At 62.0% G+C, this 16,797-nt stretch overlaps 1 protein-coding gene across 4 annotated transcripts in view; it reads right to left on the bottom strand.

Moving 5' to 3' along the window:
- Positions 1-1,159: 1,159 nt before the first annotated feature.
- The window catches only part of BMP1 (bone morphogenetic protein 1), a 37,560-nt gene continuing 21,922 nt past the window's right edge, over positions 1,160-16,797 (bottom strand). For 3 of the 4 annotated variants that reach the window (XM_045535424.1, XM_045535425.1, XM_045535426.1), the window contains 11 exons: positions 15,690-15,806; positions 15,284-15,429; positions 14,955-15,150; positions 14,193-14,318; positions 13,406-13,566; positions 12,816-12,996; positions 8,453-8,578; positions 5,459-5,586; positions 4,934-5,147; positions 3,270-3,520; positions 1,160-1,898 (listed from right to left, as the gene is read on the bottom strand). In XM_045535424.1, the coding sequence (XP_045391380.1) occupies positions 1,764-1,898; positions 3,270-3,520; positions 4,934-5,147; positions 5,459-5,586; positions 8,453-8,578; positions 12,816-12,996; positions 13,406-13,566; positions 14,193-14,318; positions 14,955-15,150; positions 15,284-15,429; positions 15,690-15,806 (1,781 nt within the window). In that variant the 3' untranslated portion in view covers positions 1,160-1,763. Of the gene's footprint in view, positions 1,899-3,269; positions 3,521-4,933; positions 5,148-5,458; positions 5,587-8,452; positions 8,579-8,911; positions 9,270-12,815; positions 12,997-13,405; positions 13,567-14,192; positions 14,319-14,954; positions 15,151-15,283; positions 15,430-15,689; positions 15,807-16,797 lie in introns of those variants that run through there. The other variant, XM_045535427.1, reaches the window with a different exon arrangement.

Below are 16,797 nucleotides of genomic sequence, written 5' to 3'. Positions count from 1 at the left end.
GAAGAACCTGGAGGGCTGAGGACAAAGCAGCAGGGAGGGCTGGCGGGCCGTCACATCCTGGGACATCACTGGCGCAGTCAACAGTGACCCCTCTGGGCGTCTCCTGCTCTTGCAGGGCTCCAGGGCCACACGTGTGCTCAGCCCGGAGGAGAGAGCAGCAGCCTGGCGGGGACAGTGTCCTCCCTGGGAGAAGAGGGCCCTGCAAGCACATCGGGGAAGCAGCAGCGGGTCTGGCTTCTGCTACTGCTTTCCGCTTAAGGGCCGATATGGGGTCGACCAGGCCGCACTCCCTGGGGGTGGGCCCCAAGGGTCCAGACAGCAACTGGCACAGAATTGGTCCCTGCAGCAGGGAGAAGCCAGGAAAAGACATGCAGTCTACTGAGGGCCCTGCTCTCTCCGGCATCTGGGAGTGGCCAGCGCAGGCACGGGAGCAGGTCCCCTCTGGGCTTTCCTCCCCTGTGAGATCCATGCAGGGAAAGGGGAGGGAGCGCCTCCTGGGAAGGGAAGGACAGGGATGTGGCATCTTTCCTCCTGGCCTCTGGGAGGCACAGGTCTGGGCCTCACTGCTGGCTGCGGAGAGGGGGCAATGGCAGGGAGGAGGAGGGGACAAGACACAGCCTTGGGTTGCCTGGGAGGAGAGGCCAGAGCTGGAATGTTTGCTCAGCGGCTGCTGCGCTCTGGCTCTAGTCTGCAGGAGGAGACCCGGGGGCAGGCGCTCAGCATCTGACCTCGGGGAAGGCAGGCAGGGGGGCCAACGAGGGGACTGGCCTAGCCGATGCGGCCTTTTTGGCTCCTGCGTGCTCCCCTAGCTGGACACCCTTGCAGCCCACGTGCCTTCCCCAGATGCAGCCAGAAAACCCAGGTGGACAGATACACCTCGAACCCCTTTTACACGCCTCCTCCCTCCCCACCAAAGAGGCTCTTCATAGAATGTTCTACCCTTCCCCCTGCGCGGGAGGGCCAGGAGCGGTGTGTGATGGGCGCCTGTGAGCGTGTGTGCGCCTGAGTGTGAAATCACACCCTCGGGGGGCCTGGAGTCACGGGAGAGAGGGCGGCCAGTGAGGCCAGGTGTCCTGGCGGCCTCAGAAACACAGCGAGCTGCACATCTGGAACGAGACAACGCCGCCCCCGCGGCCCGGACAGCATCTGGCACAGGACATTGGCTGTAACACTTTCGGTTTATTGGCTGGGGTGCCCCGCGTGGCTGACCAGCCACTGGGCCCGAGAGAAGCCCTGTCTTTTTTCTCCACCCGCTCCCCATCAGCTCCCCACTGAGGCTCCCGGGGGGGGGGCACACGCGTGGACACTCGTGCCCCAGGAAACAGGGGAAGTGACGGCTCAGGATGAAACCAAACCTAGGCTGGAGCAGGGTGGGAAACGTCCGTTACAATGAGGGTTACGCCGCCGGCTATACACAATACGGCGTGTAGAGACGTCGGGGAGGCGGCAGGGTCCCGTTGGCAGTCCCTCTCGCCACCGGGCAGGGCCCCCAGAGAGGAATGGTCACTTCAAGTGTCTCAGTGAAAGCTCCGGCTCCCTGGCCCTGGCCCCTTGCCCTGGTGGGGGGTGGTGGGGACGTGGCTTGTGAAGGAGTCCAGTTTCCCCACCTCCTGGGGACGGCCTCACCTGGCCCACGGGCCCTGCAGACCCTGGGGCCCGGGGGAGAGGGACGGTGTGTCGCCTTCCGCTGTCCGCCCCCACTGTCCGGTCTAGGTGACCGAGGGAAGCAGGCCTCCCTTCCCGCCCCCTGTGCAAGGGCAGTGTCACTTCCTGCTGTGGAGTGTGTCCTGGAACTTGGTGCTGGTGTAGCGCAGGTGGAAGCCTTTTTTGGTGATGGTGTCATCCGAGTGGAACTTCACCAGGACAGAATCTCCCGCCGAGTACACCTCCTCGGGAGGCTGGCAGAGGAAAGGGACGGCATGAGGTGGAGGAAGAGGGCTGGGGCTCCCCTCTCCCCTCCCCAAGGTGCCCGGCCCTGAGGATGCTCTCCAGCTGTCACCAGAGTCCCCCTGCCCCTTGAAGCAGAGAGTTTCTTGCTAATGGGAATTTTTTTTTTCTTACTGGGCTAGTGGGAGTTTAATGGGGCTCTTGGGGGAAGGCCAAGGGCAGGGGGCAGAGGAGCTTGTCTGAAGTTGAGTCAGCCCTCCCTTCTAAACCCAGCCGTGCTAACTGGTTAGTGCTGTAGTCCTTGGCAAGCCACCTCCCCTCTTTGGGACGCACTTCCCTGAACTGCAAACAGGAGCGAAAGCTCTCTGCGCTCCCAGCCCAGGAGAGGACAAATGTGGAAATGTTTTGCAAAGGGAGGGGTTCTTTGAGCGGCTTTGCCTTCTTGCTGTCCCAGCTGTTGGAGAAGATGGCACAGCTGCTGCTCTGCCGGGGCGTGGCGGAAGCCGCAGGGAGAGGCACAGTCTCCCCTGGACCTGCATTCTGCCACCCCCAGTCCCACCCTGGTCCTGGCCACGGTGATGTCCCTTCGCTGGCTCCTGCGAGCCCACTGAGTGTGGGCCACCCGCAGAGTGTTAGCGCAGCCGATGCCCTGGCCCTCTAGGCATAGAAGGAATTTCTGAAAACCTTGGGGACATTTCCAGTAGCTGTGCCAGGAAGCTCTGACTGTTTTCCTATCCCAGGTCCCCCCTCCCGTTGGCTCCAGCCTGGGGGAGGTCTCTGGAAGAAGCCACCTGGGGACACCCGATTTGGTGTGTGACTCAGAAGGAAGGGCAAGGCGGGGAGGGGGGCGCCAGCCTGGTAGCCAGGGGATGCCAGAGCAGCTGAGCCGCTTCCCACTCCGCCTGTCCCACCCTGCCAGCCACACAGAGGCTGGCATGCTGCTCCTCAGGGACCCAGGAGGCCAACGCTGGGTCCAGCAGCTGCCGCAGCTCCTAGGAGGTTTAATTAACCCTCTAGGGGCACCAGGCTGCCTGGAGCGTGGCCGTGGGAGAGGTGGGGGCTGGGGAGGGGATGGCAGGGACAGGGACCCAGACCTCTGAGCAGGCCTGGGTCAGGGCAGGGCCTGTCCCAGAGGCCGCAGGAATCTGTGTGTTGCCCAGAAAGGAGCAGGTTTCCTGGGTGAGGGTGGACCAGGGCGGGGTGGCTTCTCCGAGCAGCCCCCCACCAGGCAGGGTCTCTGGGCTCCCCCAGAGAGAGCCAGGCCTGTGCTGCGCTCACTCTCACACCCTGGGCCTCCAGGGGCCTGCACCGTGGGCGCTGGGATTGGGGTGGTAAGGGGGGAGCAGTGCAGGGTGAGGGGACGAGGAGGGGTGGGGGCTCACCCCCGAGCCGCAGTAGCGTCCCAGCCTGGGGGCTGTGCTGTCGTAGCCGTCGAAGAGCTCCATGTAGTCGTAGCCGCAGTCTGTCTCCTCCTCCACCTCGAAGGTCTGGAACACGAGCTCCACGCCGTAGCCTTCCTCGGCCACAATGACCCACTCGCAGTCCAGCCCCCCGGGATAGTTGTTGTCACCAAACTGGGCGTGGGAGTAAAGGTCCTTGGTCTTCACGTCGGCCCGCACCTGGCCCCCACACTCTGCAGGGGATGACAAGATCGGCCACCACCCCTGAGCACCCACTGTGCAGCACCACGCCGAGATCTCACGGCGGGATAAGGCCACACGGCTAGTGACAGGCGGGCTGGGACCTGGCCCAGGCACGTTCTGGGGACCACTCCACCTCTGGACAGGTGCCTGCGGAGGCTGGGGGACTGGGAGTGGGCAGGACACGTGCAGGGCGAGATGCCCTACGAGGCAGTGCAGAGCGGTGGTGCTGGGAACGGCACACTGTGTCTAAAGGGGACATCGCTAATCTGCTCCAGCTGATGGCTGTCATGGAAGAACGCAGGCCCAGCATTGCCAGAGCTTCCATTTTCAAGAGAGAAGCTGTACATCTGCGTTTTTGTGTGAAAACGTCTGATTTTTACATGTTGGCTCAAGTTTTTAAAAAACACGGCATGGGCCAAACATAGCAGGTCTGAGGGCCAGATGGGTTCCGGGCCTCCAGGTCGTAACCCTGTGCTGGGAGGCATGGACGGGAGCACCCCCTTCCCGGCACCCTCTGGCCTCTGCCTGCCCACCTGGCACTGGGGTCTCCCGGAGGCGGCAGAGAGGGCTGGGCGGGGCTGCGTCAGGGGCGGGGTGGAAGGGGGAGGGGAAGCTGTGGACCTCTCAGCTCTGGGGACGCCCCGACAGGTGACTCAGGGCCAAAGGGAGACTGCAAGGCTCCTGCGTGCCATCTTGGCCTGGCACTCGGGGCCACCCACGCCCGGCCTTTCTCTGCAGCTGCATCGTCCCCACGTCACTGCTGTCCTCACACACCCAAGGCTCCAGACACACCAAATGACCAGCTGTCGCCTGTGCACACCCTGGGCTGTGCTGGGGCTGCGGAATGACTCTACCGGCTCACACCCGCCTTCCTGCGCTAGTGCCAGGATGCCGCGTGCCTGACTTATCTCTGCACTGTGAGTCCTGGGGCGGGCAGGGGGGGAAGGGCTCATGCCTGCTGCATGGCCATGTGCCCTCAGCCCTCTTGCAGAGCAAGAGCTCAGTCCATGGCTGCCAAATAAACAAACAAATGAGTGCAGGACAAGCCCCTCCAGGACCGGGACCTCCTTCCTCTTGGTTCATTTCCATGACCTGCACTTAGAATGCTGCTTCCCGCATGCTACGTGTCAGCAGGTGTCTGCGGAATGAATGAAGGTGCGCATCTGGGGGCTGGGGTGGGGCTGGCTCGCCGCAGTGGCAAGTGTGCTGCCGGTGGGAGGGTCTGAGGGACCCCCTCCCCATCCCTTGGGTCCCCAAGCTGAGGGCCCGGGCTGTCTTCGTGCCTTCATAAGCTCTTTGTAGCCACAGACCCCACGCCAGGGCCTGGACTGGAGACCAGCCGCAGGGGACACTTCCACAGCAAGTGACAGCAGGAGGACACGGCTGCCCAGGGCGGGCCTCACCTGTGGAGTGGGAGGCCTGGAAGCCCTTCCTCTGCACCGAGTTGTCGGAGTAGAAGCGCAGGAACATGCGGTTGCCCGTGGCCAGGACGGGCTCGGGCTTCTTGCTCCCGCAGAAGCGGCCGAGGACAGGGGCCTTGGCGTCACGCCCGTCGAACACCTCCAGGTGGTCGTAGGCACACTCGGGCTGGGACTCGATGTCCATCTCCATGAAGGTCTGGAGGTCGAGAGGGAGGAGCTGAGATCAGGGCTGGAGGGCAGGCGGGGCAGGCACACCCATGGGAGTGGCCCTGCTGGGGGTGACAGGGAAGGAGGAGCCAGGAATGGGGCAATGGTGGGGACATCCCAACATATGCTGGGCAAGGGGCCTCTGTCCAGACCAGACTTGGGGTTCTCCCAGGAACAGCACCTCTGGGTTCGGCCAGGCCCCCCGGCCTGCAGCCTGCGTGGCTCTGGGCAGTGTCCCCGGGCTTTGGAGATGGCACGGAGGAGGGGGGCGCTCACGAGTGGGGGGAGCGGGCACCTTACCAGCTTGACCCGGTGCCCGGGGGTGCTGGAGATGGCCCAGGTGCACTCCTTCTTGCTGGGATACTTGTCGGGCCAGTTGGGGCTGGTGATGGTGCCGCTGGTGGACGACACCTTGTGGTCACAGCCGGCTGCAGGGAAGCAAGTGACAGAAGGGGATCGGCAGGGACCCCACGCTCGGATGCCTCCTGCCCCCTCCTTCCTTCTGTCTCCTGCCCCAACTTACAACCTGGACTGAGGGCACAGATCACTGCCCTTTCATGCAGCGACCTGCACCCGGGGAGACCTGGCGGCGCGGTTCCCACGGAAGCCCTGGGTGAGGCCCACATGGCAGCGTCTGCGGAGGCGGCCGTTGCAGGCTCCCCGGGTAAACCCCTTGGACCTCTGTGGCCGTGGGGCCACACCCCCTCTTCCCCGCCTCGAAGCCGCCGTCTGCTGACCGCCGGTGGCCTCCCCAGTCACAGGAGACTTTGGCACCTGACTCAGTTCTCCCCACCCCCACTCCTGCCAAGCTCCAAGGTGATGTCAACAAACACGCGGATGGTCCACACCACGCGGACCCTCCGTTCCTTGACCTCAGCCCTGCTGGCTCTTATCTCCTTCGCCACCATCCACCGCTTCTCCAGGCCACACACACGTCGCCCTGAGGCCACCCTGCTCCTCCAGGTGCTCAGGCCCTCGCTGTCCCAACCACGGTCACCCAACTTTACAGCGAACGCTACGGTCTCAGTCTTGACATGTTCTCCCATATTTCCTCCACGGTTGACTCCGCTGACTCCACGGCTGATCACCGAGCTGCTCCTCGGCACCCTCGTGGCCTTGCGCCCCACCCCTCCACGGCAGCATCTTAGAAAACCCCACCCGTGGGCTCCAGCCTCGCCGGGGCCCCCGCCCCCTTGGCACTCTCTCCCCTGCTCCGTCTCTCACCCCTCGGCAGCTGCTGCAAACCCTCAGCCGCCTCCTGGAGGGCCCATGTCACCTCCCAGCTCCCCCCTCCTGGCAGAAGATCACCGACCACCGCTCTCCCACCTCCCAGGAAAGCCGGGCCCTCAGGACCAATGAATGAATGAATGGCTTCACCTTCTGGCCCCTGACCTGTGAACTCACCTTCCCTGCCTCCACCTTCCCCCGCCCCCCGTAGCCTCAGAGACGGTATCCTTCCTCCCTGTCGGGACAGACTGAGACCCCTCGTGGCACGACCGGTCCACCCTTGGGCTCTCTCCCAGCCCTGCAGCCGTGAGCCTCGGCGCACCCTGAACACGCTCTCCTGTGCCCCGCCAGCCATGGTGTAGCTCTCCTTCCAGAACATTCGCTGTCACCACTTCTCACTACTTATACCTCCTCGATCTATGGCCATCTGGCTTCTGCCTCTTAACAGTGTGGCCTCCCCAACTCAGACTTAAACACCAGTGATCATGAGTCACGATCACGCAATCGTTCAGGTCCCTCTAAGGGGACGTGGGCAGCCAGGCACTGTGGCAGGGGACAAGACAGGGATGGGCGGGGCACAAGCCGCACAGCAGCACCCAGAGTCAGAGGCTCACAGAACGAACACACGGCCACAAGGGCCCAGACAGCACCACCCTCCAAGTCCCTGGTGGAGGCAGGTCACGTTCCTGTCTCCCTACACATGAGCTGCCCTCGTTACCTGTCTGTGGTTTCCCGTGGCTGCCTGCCCTCCCTCTTTCCACCCTGGTCTTCCACACTCGCTCGCTGTTGGCTTTGCACATCCACACCTCTCCCCGGGTGGGCTGCGATCTCCCAGGGAGAAGAGGGACTCCCCTCTGGGGTCCCCTACAGAACCCAGCACTACGCTGGGTCCTCCTCGCTGACGGATCTGTAATTAGCCTGTCACCTGAGCAAGGAGCCTGGTGTGGTTCTAAAGTGAATCAGAAGATGGAAGACGAACAGACCATCTTCCCAGCAAGTTTCACCCCTGCCCTGGCTATCTTGTGTCCTTCATCAAACCCCTCTTTCTCATCCAGAGCACAGAGACAGAAGGCAGTTTAGACGACATCAGAGTAAGTGAGCTCTGGCTAGTTGTGTGAGTCAGGAACTCCACATTTGGGGAGCCTGTTGGGTTGGAAGCCCTCCGCTGTCCGCTGGTCACTGTTGAGTGTTCAGTTCTGTTTTTTCTGGTCAGCAGCTCATTTGTCTATACCTGGGCTGTCCACCTACTCATAGTGAAAAGAGTCACTTGCTAAGCGTTCACAGCTCAGTGCCCTGCAAAGTAGGTATTATTTTATATCATTTCCTGGATGAGGAAACTGAAGTTCAGAGAAGTCAAGCGACTTGCCCAAAGTCACACAGACATCCAGTGGCAAAGGCAAGTCTGCACTGTGCGGCTAGGATTGGACGTCCCAGGAGGCAGGGGCCACAGTACAATCACTGCGTTGGAGTGGGCCTGTACTGTTTCGCCTACAAAGAGGCATCGGTGATACCACTGATGGCATAAGAGCTATTTTTAAGTACACACAGGGCTTCAGTGTCGGAAGGCAGCAACTCTGTTCCGGGGATCCCCGGGGGTCAGGAGTGTGATATGCACGATTATGCCTGCCACAAGCCAGGCACTGCTTGGACCCCTTCATGGTGCCCCTGAGAGGCAGGTATGAGTATTGTCTACACTTTATGCATGAGCAAACTGAGGTGCAGAGAGGGCAAGCAGTCACTCAAGGTTGCACAGCTGGCCAAGTAGCAGGACGGGGCCAAGCCAGCTGGCTCAGGAGCCTGTGCTCTGAACCACTGTCCTTTCTTGCCTCTGTGCTGGGAGGAGGTCACCGCAAAGAGAGAGCCTGGGACATGGGTGTTAAGAAGCACCAGCCACCATAAGAAGAGTGTGGAAAGGTGAGTTCCTCCACTCCTGATGCCACAGCTCAGGTACTTGGGGAGAGGCAGGGAGACCTGTGCACCAGGTGGCAGGCGAACCGAGGGGACCTGAGAGGCCGCTCAGCTCCCTGAGCGTCCAGCATGGCCCCTTCCAGCCCAGACGCTCCTCACCTTCTTTGCAGTCGTGCTTGTTGTCATGGAGCACGAAGCCGCTGCGGCACTGACACTCGTAGCTGCCGAATGTGTTGACGCAATCTTGCTGGCAGCCGCCGTTGTCCTTGGAGCACTCGTCCTTGTCTGCGGGGAGCAAACAAGGGCAGGCGGGTCTGTGTGGGGTCTGGTCACCCCAGGGGAAGTGGAGGCCTGGCTGGGCTGCCCCCCACCAGGAGAGAGCGGCAGCCGGCCAGAGCCGGCCAGGCCGGGCGGGGGTGGGCGGCCAAGGCGCTGGGGGGTCCGCGGGGCACTGCGTCAAGCGGGGCCAGCTGAGCGGGGCCCAGCTGCAGGAGAGAAAGGAGCAGTGGGGTGGAGGAGGGCTGGGAGTCCGCAGCGGACCAGCTTGGGAACCCCCTACCATTACCTGCTTACTGGACAGACGGACAAGTGGAAAAACAGACACACGGACAAGCAGACTGCAAGAGAAAGGAGCAGGACGCAGGGGTCCCTCTTTTACTTCACAACAGGAAATGTCACAGACACCATCAAAGTGGGGGGGCGTGGGGACGGTCCCCCTGTCCGCGTGCAGGGGGCAGGGGGAGTGGAGAGCACCAGTTCTGTCCGGCCAGAGGGGGGCAGGCCGGGGTGGCAGAGCGGAGGCGGGGGCTGGGGGGGCACGGAAGCCCCCATCCCTTTCCGTCCAAGGTGAGGTTCCTGAGTAACAAAGGGTCCGGGAGGCCTGGCAGGCCTCACTGGGGGGTCCGGTTTCTTTTCTGCACTCGGAATTTGAGCTGGTGGGGGCGTCCCCGAGGGGGCTGCAGAGCTGGCCTCTTTTCTGAAACGAGAGAGAGAAGGAGAAAGGGGACCGAGGGGTGGGGGTGCAGGGCAGGGGCCAGGATGGGGAGCTGTGGACACCAGACCCAGGCCTCCGAGGCAGGTCGCGGGGCGGGGCGGGAAGGCAGGCGGACACACATGCGGGGCCATGTCCGGGCGCAGCCAGGGCACGGAGGGCTGGGTTAGCAGAGGGGAGGAGGCACAGCGACAGGGACGGAGACAGAGCCTGTGGCGGGGAGAAGGCCTGGAGCGACGCGCGGGCCAGGAGCACGGCGTGCGCGTCGGGAAGGAGAGAAACGGGGAGGACACGGAAGGGCGCGGGGGGCCGCCCCACTCTGCCTCTCGCTCTGGCGGCTGCATCTACAGAATGTGTCGGACACAGACACGCACTCACACGGACACACTGCAGACACGAGGTCCCGCACAGCCCCGTGCACGGCTGACTGCTGCCCAAATCTGCAACACACTGACCCCAGACACACGCACCCGTGTGCACGTGGTACACACCACCCACACGTGCAGGGACACACGTCCGCGACAGACCACACAAATGTGGACACAGACACCGCTAACCACACACGCATCACACCCCCGCCCAGCCTGCGTGGCGGTGCACACGAGAGATGTACCACGTGCTCCCGCACACGTGTGAGGAAGCAGGCACAGGTACAAACACAGAGGGCGCGGGACACATGTGCACACGCACTCGCACGAACACACTAACTCACAGACACACACGTGGTCACAGGTGTGCACGCCACATACTCGCAGGAGTGTCTGGTCATTTGGGGGACGGTGTGCCTGGCGCAGAGCCAGGCATTCAGGGGAGTGTGTGGGTCCCAGTGGACAGACACCCAGAATTCCAGAGCTGAGCTGCGAGGCAGGACAGACAAGGTGTCTGCCGCCCTTCAGCTGGCCAGGCGGAGTCTGTGCCGGGGACTCCGTGCCTGGTGTCCCTCAGGAGAGGGGCCCGAGGGCCGGAGCACTGGCTCCCAGAGGACCCTGCTTCTCCAACCTGGGCTCAGGCGGGCCAGACCCCTCGGGCCCCCAGACACCCAGGCCAAGAGGTGGAGGCCCCAAGTCCTTCCCCAGGGCTGTGCTCGGTGACCACATCAGAGGGGGCCTGATTGAGGGCAGCGGCCCTGCAGGAATGTGGGGGTGGGGGCACCCCATGACCCATCCTGGGGGTCCTGGCCAGTGGCTGTGCTGGGAGCATCAGGGGGCCCAGCTCATGGACTGAGCAAAGACTTCCCTGACACGTTCTGACCCCCACTCCCTCCTTGTATTTGCAGCCCAAATACCTGGTCCCGTGGCTGGCACACAGTAGGGGTAAAATAACTACTTGCCAAATGAATGAGTGAATGGGCAAGTGAATGGCGGAATGAATGAATGAGGGAAGGTGAGTCCTCAGGAAGGCTGCTTCAGCTCCGGGGGCAGGTGTGGGCAGCCTGCCCTCGGAGCCAGGGGAGCAGGCTGCGGGAGGGGCAGGGCGGGAGGTGGCACGGGCCCAGGCAAGGAGATGGCACTCACCCTACAGTGCCCAAATGCCCCGGAAGGTGGCTGGGGTCAGACTGGAGGTCTTCAGGCTCGCTCTTCTCCTTCTTGGCTTAGGGTCTCTTCGATGGGTGTCCCAAAAGTCCAAACAGCCCCCCTCCTGAGGGGGCCACAGTCATGCCCCAGGCCCTGAGGGCTGAACCTGGATGCCCACTGGTGGGGGTCCTCTGCAGGTTTCTCATGCGGTGGGGTAATGTGTGTGCGCACGCGTGTGCGTGTGCGTGTGTCTCTGTGCAGGGCTGAGGGTGGGGTGGGCACGGTGTTGTGCAGAGGGTGGGGGAGGAGGGCAGTAACTCCAGGCCTGACAGCTGTGAGTGGCGGTCCCCCGCCTCCTCCAAGACTGGAGCAACAGAAGGGCAGGAAGAGACGAGAGTAAGCAGGTAATGGTTTCCCTGGGGCGGAGCCCACCCCTGAGCAGGTGTTACGTCCCCTCAGCCCTCTGGTGAACACCTCGTGGGAGTCCCAGGTGGGCGCAGGGAAGAAAAGGGTTGGCATTGCAGGGGAGGGTCTCAGCAAGCAGTGGCCGGGGGCTGTGGGCAGAACATCAACAGGGCACTTTAAGCAGAGCAGGGTGGCTGGCAGTGCCAAGCGGGGGACCAGTGCACGGGGGCAGGTGCACGCATCCAGGTGGGGCAGGCGGGGTGCAGGGCAGCCGCATGGGGGGCTCGAGGATGCAGGAGCCTGGGCGAAGGAGGGGAAAAGGAAGGCAGCGTGGACTCGGCCGTGGGCGTCCTGCCTTCCTGCCCACCCCCGTCCGGCCCGCCCGGCGTGATGGGGTGAGGAGCCCCGAGCCGTTCCTCCACGACACCGCCGGCTCTGGCCAGCCCGCCGACCTCCCACCGTCCCCCACGCCCCACTCCATGGAGCTCCTGCGGCCCCTGGAGGACCACCAGCCTCCTGTGGCCTCACCCCAGGGCGAAGGACTGAAGGGTTCACGACGCAGGGCAGGGGAGGGGTGTCCCGGGACCCCAGAGGCCCAGCGCAGAGAGGCTGGGCAGGCGGCTGCTGGCTACCATGTGGCCCACCCGCAGATGGGGCTATCGAAGGGTCAGATGAGGCCGAGGGACTGCAGCCCAGGCCTCACGTGGGGCAGCTCTCAGCTCATGTATGCTGACGGGGTCCGAGACCTGCTCGTGGGCTGACGGGGAGTCCAGAGGCTTTGGTATGAAAGGAGGGGGGCGACTCGTGTTTCTGAAGGCCCCGCGTGCACCTCTTTGGCTGGTGCAGCGTCTGATTAGAAGTCAGGCTGCTGCCAGAGAATCTGCCGCACGTGGTCCAAGGCAAACTCCTTCCTCCCCTCCATGCACCCCACGTTCTCGGCCAGACTGAGCTCCCTGTTCTCAGGACCTGCCCTCTCTCCAGCCTCGGCCTGGGTGGCTCCTGACACCTGGGACCCCCTCTCCTTCGCTTCTGTGTGCTTATGTCCACCCGTCCTCAGGCCTGGGAGTTATAGCCGAGGGCTCAAGAATAATGGGGTTCAGGCCGGGCGCGGTGGCTCACGCCTGTAATCCTAGCACTCTGGGAGGCCGAGGCAGGTGGATCGCTCCAGGTCAGGAGTTTGACACCAGCCTGAACCAGAGCGAGACCCTGTTTCTACTAAAAATTTAGAAAGAAATTAGCCAGACAACTAAAAATATATAGAAAAAATTAGCCGGGCATGGTGGCGCATGCCTGTAGTCCCAGCTACTCATGAGGCTGAGGCAGGAGGATTGCTTGAGCCCAGGAGTTTGAGGTTGCTGTGAGCTAGGCTGACTCCATGGCACTCTAGCCTGGGCGACAGAGCAAGACTCTGTCTCAAAAAAAAAAAAAAGAATAATGGGGTTCAGATGCCGGAGGGGCTGGCCTGCAGGAGGGGGTGGTGGGGGAAGCAGGGGGCAGACTCTGCCTGTGGGCACCCAGGAGGGCTGGGGAGTATTGGGTGCAGGGGCGGGCAGAAGGGGAGCCCCGTCTTCTGAGGGGAGGCAGGGCTGGGAGCTGGGGAGTCCGGCGTTACCTGAGAAGAAGTGAGCCTTGAAGCCCTTTTTGGACACGGTGTTGTCGGACTTGAACTCCACGCGCATGTTGTTGTACTGGGAGGTGATGACCTCGGGCTTCTCGGAGCCACAGAACTTGCCATGCAGCTTGGAGTCGGCCGTGAGTCCGCTGCGCACCTCCACGAAGTCGTACTTGCACACCTGCAAGGGAGCCCAGCTCCAGGCCTGCCTCCTCCAGGAAGCCCCCCTGATCACTCCCACCCTAGCGATGCTCTCTGTTCTGCAGATCCTTTAGCTTTCGGTTAGCTGCTCCGGCCACCCCCGCCCCCAGCCCCCTGGGTTCCCTGCATACACCCAAGCCCACCCCACGCCTTCCCTCGCTGCACAGGCCTCCCTGACTTGATGTCCTTCACCCCACTTGCCACAAGCCCCAGGGCCTCCAAGGCCCTGCCCCTGAGCCTGCGGTGACTCCCTGAATGCGGAGTAGATTCTCCTCCTTGACATGCACACAGCATTTCTGCCTTGACCTCTCTCGGAGGGTAGGAAGCACCCGAGCCAAGTGCCACAGCCCACACCTTCTCGCCCCTCCTCAGCCCCTGGTGGCACTTACGTCGTTGCCCTCTGTCTCAAAGAAGTCAAACTGCAGGGAGATGCGGTACTGGGTGGGGGCCACCAGCTGCCAGATGCAGTTTTTGTTGGGGGGGTACTCCTTGGGCCAGCCGGGGCTGGTGATGGAGCCGTTGAGCTTGGTGAGGAATCCGCCACAGGCAGCTGGGGGACAAGGGAGGTGGTATCATCTGCAGGGGGTCCCTGCTGGGGGTGGGGTGGGATTGGGGTGCAGTAAGGAGGGAACGGAGGGCCTCCTGTGGACTCCCACAGCCTGGGGGCCTGTGTCTGGTCCCCAAGGGACAGACGGACAGAGGCAGGGTGAGGTGCATGTCTTCAGAGGTGAGCCTATACGGGGACAGGAGTGGGGCAGTCCTGGCAGGCACGGGAGCTCAGGGGTGCTGCAAGATGGGCACAGTGAGCTGCAGCCGTCGGCCTGAGGGTGCTTTCACCAGCATCTTGGGGTGTGCACAGAGAGGCTGAAGCCCAGTGCCTGTCCAAGAACAACGGTTTCCAAACTGTGACTCGTAATCGTCTGGTGGGTGGTGACATTAATCAGCAAGTCAAGATCAGCATTTATTAAAAAATGAATAAGAGTGAAAAAAAAACACCCCAAGCCAGAGTGCATCACATCTGGTAACAGCATATTCTTGGAGGTCGCCATATAAAATGCATTTCTCATCTGTGAATTGTGAGGAGTGCCAGGGCATCCTCCCAGCTTTCTCGGGAAGAAACCTCAGCTGGAGGGGGCTGGGGAGGGAAGGGGGTGGGAGGCAGTCCGGGGCACTCACCCTCACAGCGGCGCTTGTCCGGGGCCAGCTCGTACCCGGGGTCGCAGCTGCACTTGTAGCTGCCCAGGGTGTTGAGGCAGCGCTGCTCACAGCCCCCGCGGTTGGGCCGGGAGCACTCGTCCACCTCTGCGGGGGGAGGAAAGCGTGTCACAGACCCCGGGCCGGGGCCTGGGTCCCTCTTCCTGCCTCCACTTGAGGGTCAAGTCCAGGGTTCCCCAGGCTTCCTGTGACCACCCCTCACCCTAATAAAATGCAGGTGGGGAAGTCAGCAGTGAGCCTCCCTTGTCTGCTCAGCTCCCAGGCCCCAGCCAGCCCTCCAAGGCTGCTCGGAACCCCTGGCGGACCCCACAGAGCCTTCCTTCCGAGCACACAGGCCGGGCTGGTGGCCACTACCATTTCCTGATGCCTCTCGTGTGCCCTTCCCTGACTGAGGACCCTCCTTTCATTTCTCCTTCAATCCTTGCACGCAGCCTGTGACGGAGGGACTGTTACTATGCCCATTTTGCAGATGAGGAACTGAGGCTCAGGGAGAAAACCCTGTCCAAGGTATCCACCCGCCTTGCTTCTTCCCTGAGCTTCAACGGCATGTCCTGCCTGTACTCATTGGGTGGCCCCTTCTCCCCAGCCGCCCCGAGCTCCTTCAGGGCAGGCCCAGGGTCTCGCGGGAACCTGCGTGCCTCGAGTCTGTGTCGGAGGAGCGAGTGAGGAAGGAAGGAAGGAAGGAGAAGGACTGGCCACCGGGGTGGGTAGGGGAGGCGGCACCTTTGAAAAAGTTGACGGCGAAGCCGGCTTTGTTAATGGACCCGTCGGAGACGAACTTGAGCCAGAGGCGGCTGGACGTGCTCTTGATGTCATCGGGTTTCTCGTAGCCACAGTAGCGCCCAATGAGGGTGCTGCTTTCGCTGTGCCCGTCCCGCACCTCGAGGTAGTCGTAGGCACAGCTGTCGTGGCGCTCGATCTGGGGTTCGGGGCACAATCAGTGGAAGGGGCTCTGGCTGCCGGGGACCCCCCCCCGGGGGCCTGCGGAGATGAGGTGGGGGATGTCAAGGGGTGGGGGACCCGAGTGTCAGGTCACAGGGTCTCTGACCTACCTCGAAGGACTGGAACGTGAGGCCCACGTGGAAGCCCTCGGACACCTGGATCCGCCAGATGCAGACTTTGCTGGGCCGGTAATCGTCTGGGTAGTTGGGTGACTGAATGTGGCCATTGTCCTTTTTCACATCACCCCCGCAGATGGCTTTGGGGACACAGGGTGAGGTAGGAAGAGGGCTGGGTCAGCACGCTCTGCCCTGCTTTCGAGGGCAGCCCCACCCCTCCCGCCCCTTCCCACACCCCCCTGGCTTCCTACTGCCCCTGCCCCAGCCCTGGCCAGTCCCACGCTCTCTCTGTTTCCCCTCTGGGGACCCACGACCTTGACCCTGGGGTGCCAGGAGGGCTCATTCTAGCATGTCCAGGGACCTCATACTTGACTCCCCCCACCGTGCCCTTCCTCAGTACCTTCGTAGACCGCGAAGAAGCCCTTTCCAACCCAGTTGCTGCTGCTGCGGAATTCGACCCAGAGGCGGCTGTCCGTGGAGACGATGGGCTCGGGGATTTTGCCCCCGCAGAACCGGCCTGCACAGTGTGGACGGAGCAGTCGTGAGCCCGGAGCCCGTCCCTGGAGAAGGCCCACCTCTCCAGGAGGCTGCGGCGCTCGGGCCCTGGTCCGTGGCCACCCTACTACGCACAGCCCCAAGACCGCACACCCTCCGCCTGGCTTCCATCTGGTCCGAGGTCCAACTTGGCTTTGAAGAGCCAGAGACCACTTGAGGGCTAGGACATGAGTCTGCTTCTAGAAGGAAAGGTGGATCTTCATAAATCCGACCATAAATACCTTTATTTGCCTTTCTAAGGGTATATTACCATCATTACTTTTCTTATCTGGTCTCCATGAAAGAAATAACAATCAGAAACAAACGCAGCTTTCTCTGCGTATTACAAACTGCTCTCACAGACGTGTTTCTATTTGCTCAAAGGCAGGGGATGCCCCAGGACCCCAAATAAATCCCAGAATCTGGTGACTGGGTCCAAAAATGTCTCAGTTGACAGAGCCTGTTGGCTAAGGGTTTCCTGAAGGGACCGGAAGTCAGTCCAAACCCAAATCCCTGTTAACGACGCTTGGAATTATTTGCATATTGTATATGTATCATTCACGTTAAAGTTAACTATTTCATAAATTACACATATAGTTCATTTTTTTAAAAAAGGGGAACATCCCCTTTGAAATAAAAACCAACAAAAGTCAACACACATGGGTGAGGCCGGCCATCTGTGGAATTCTTTGTAGTCGAGAATCGACTTGGGATGATTTGTGTGTTCCTAATAAGGTTGGGTGTTTCCCAACTTCCAGCAAGGGACAGAGGGTGCTGGCCGAGGAATGTAAGTTATGAAAAAGCAACTGCAACCTTGGAAACGCTAACACGTCTGCAGGAGGAAGTGCTGTAATGACAGCTGCTTTGGGCGACTAAAAAGAAATACTGGAATATCAGAAACTGGGGGGAACCAGAGTTAGCGAGAGTTTGTCAGGCTGCTCTGGGCTGTGCGGCAAAGCTTCTACCTCTAAAGA

Source organism: Lemur catta, chromosome 22, assembly GCF_020740605.2.
Source record: "Lemur catta isolate mLemCat1 chromosome 22, mLemCat1.pri, whole genome shotgun sequence".
Taxonomy (NCBI): Eukaryota; Metazoa; Chordata; class Mammalia; order Primates; family Lemuridae; genus Lemur; species Lemur catta.
This window is presented reverse-complemented; position numbering and strand designations above follow the sequence as displayed.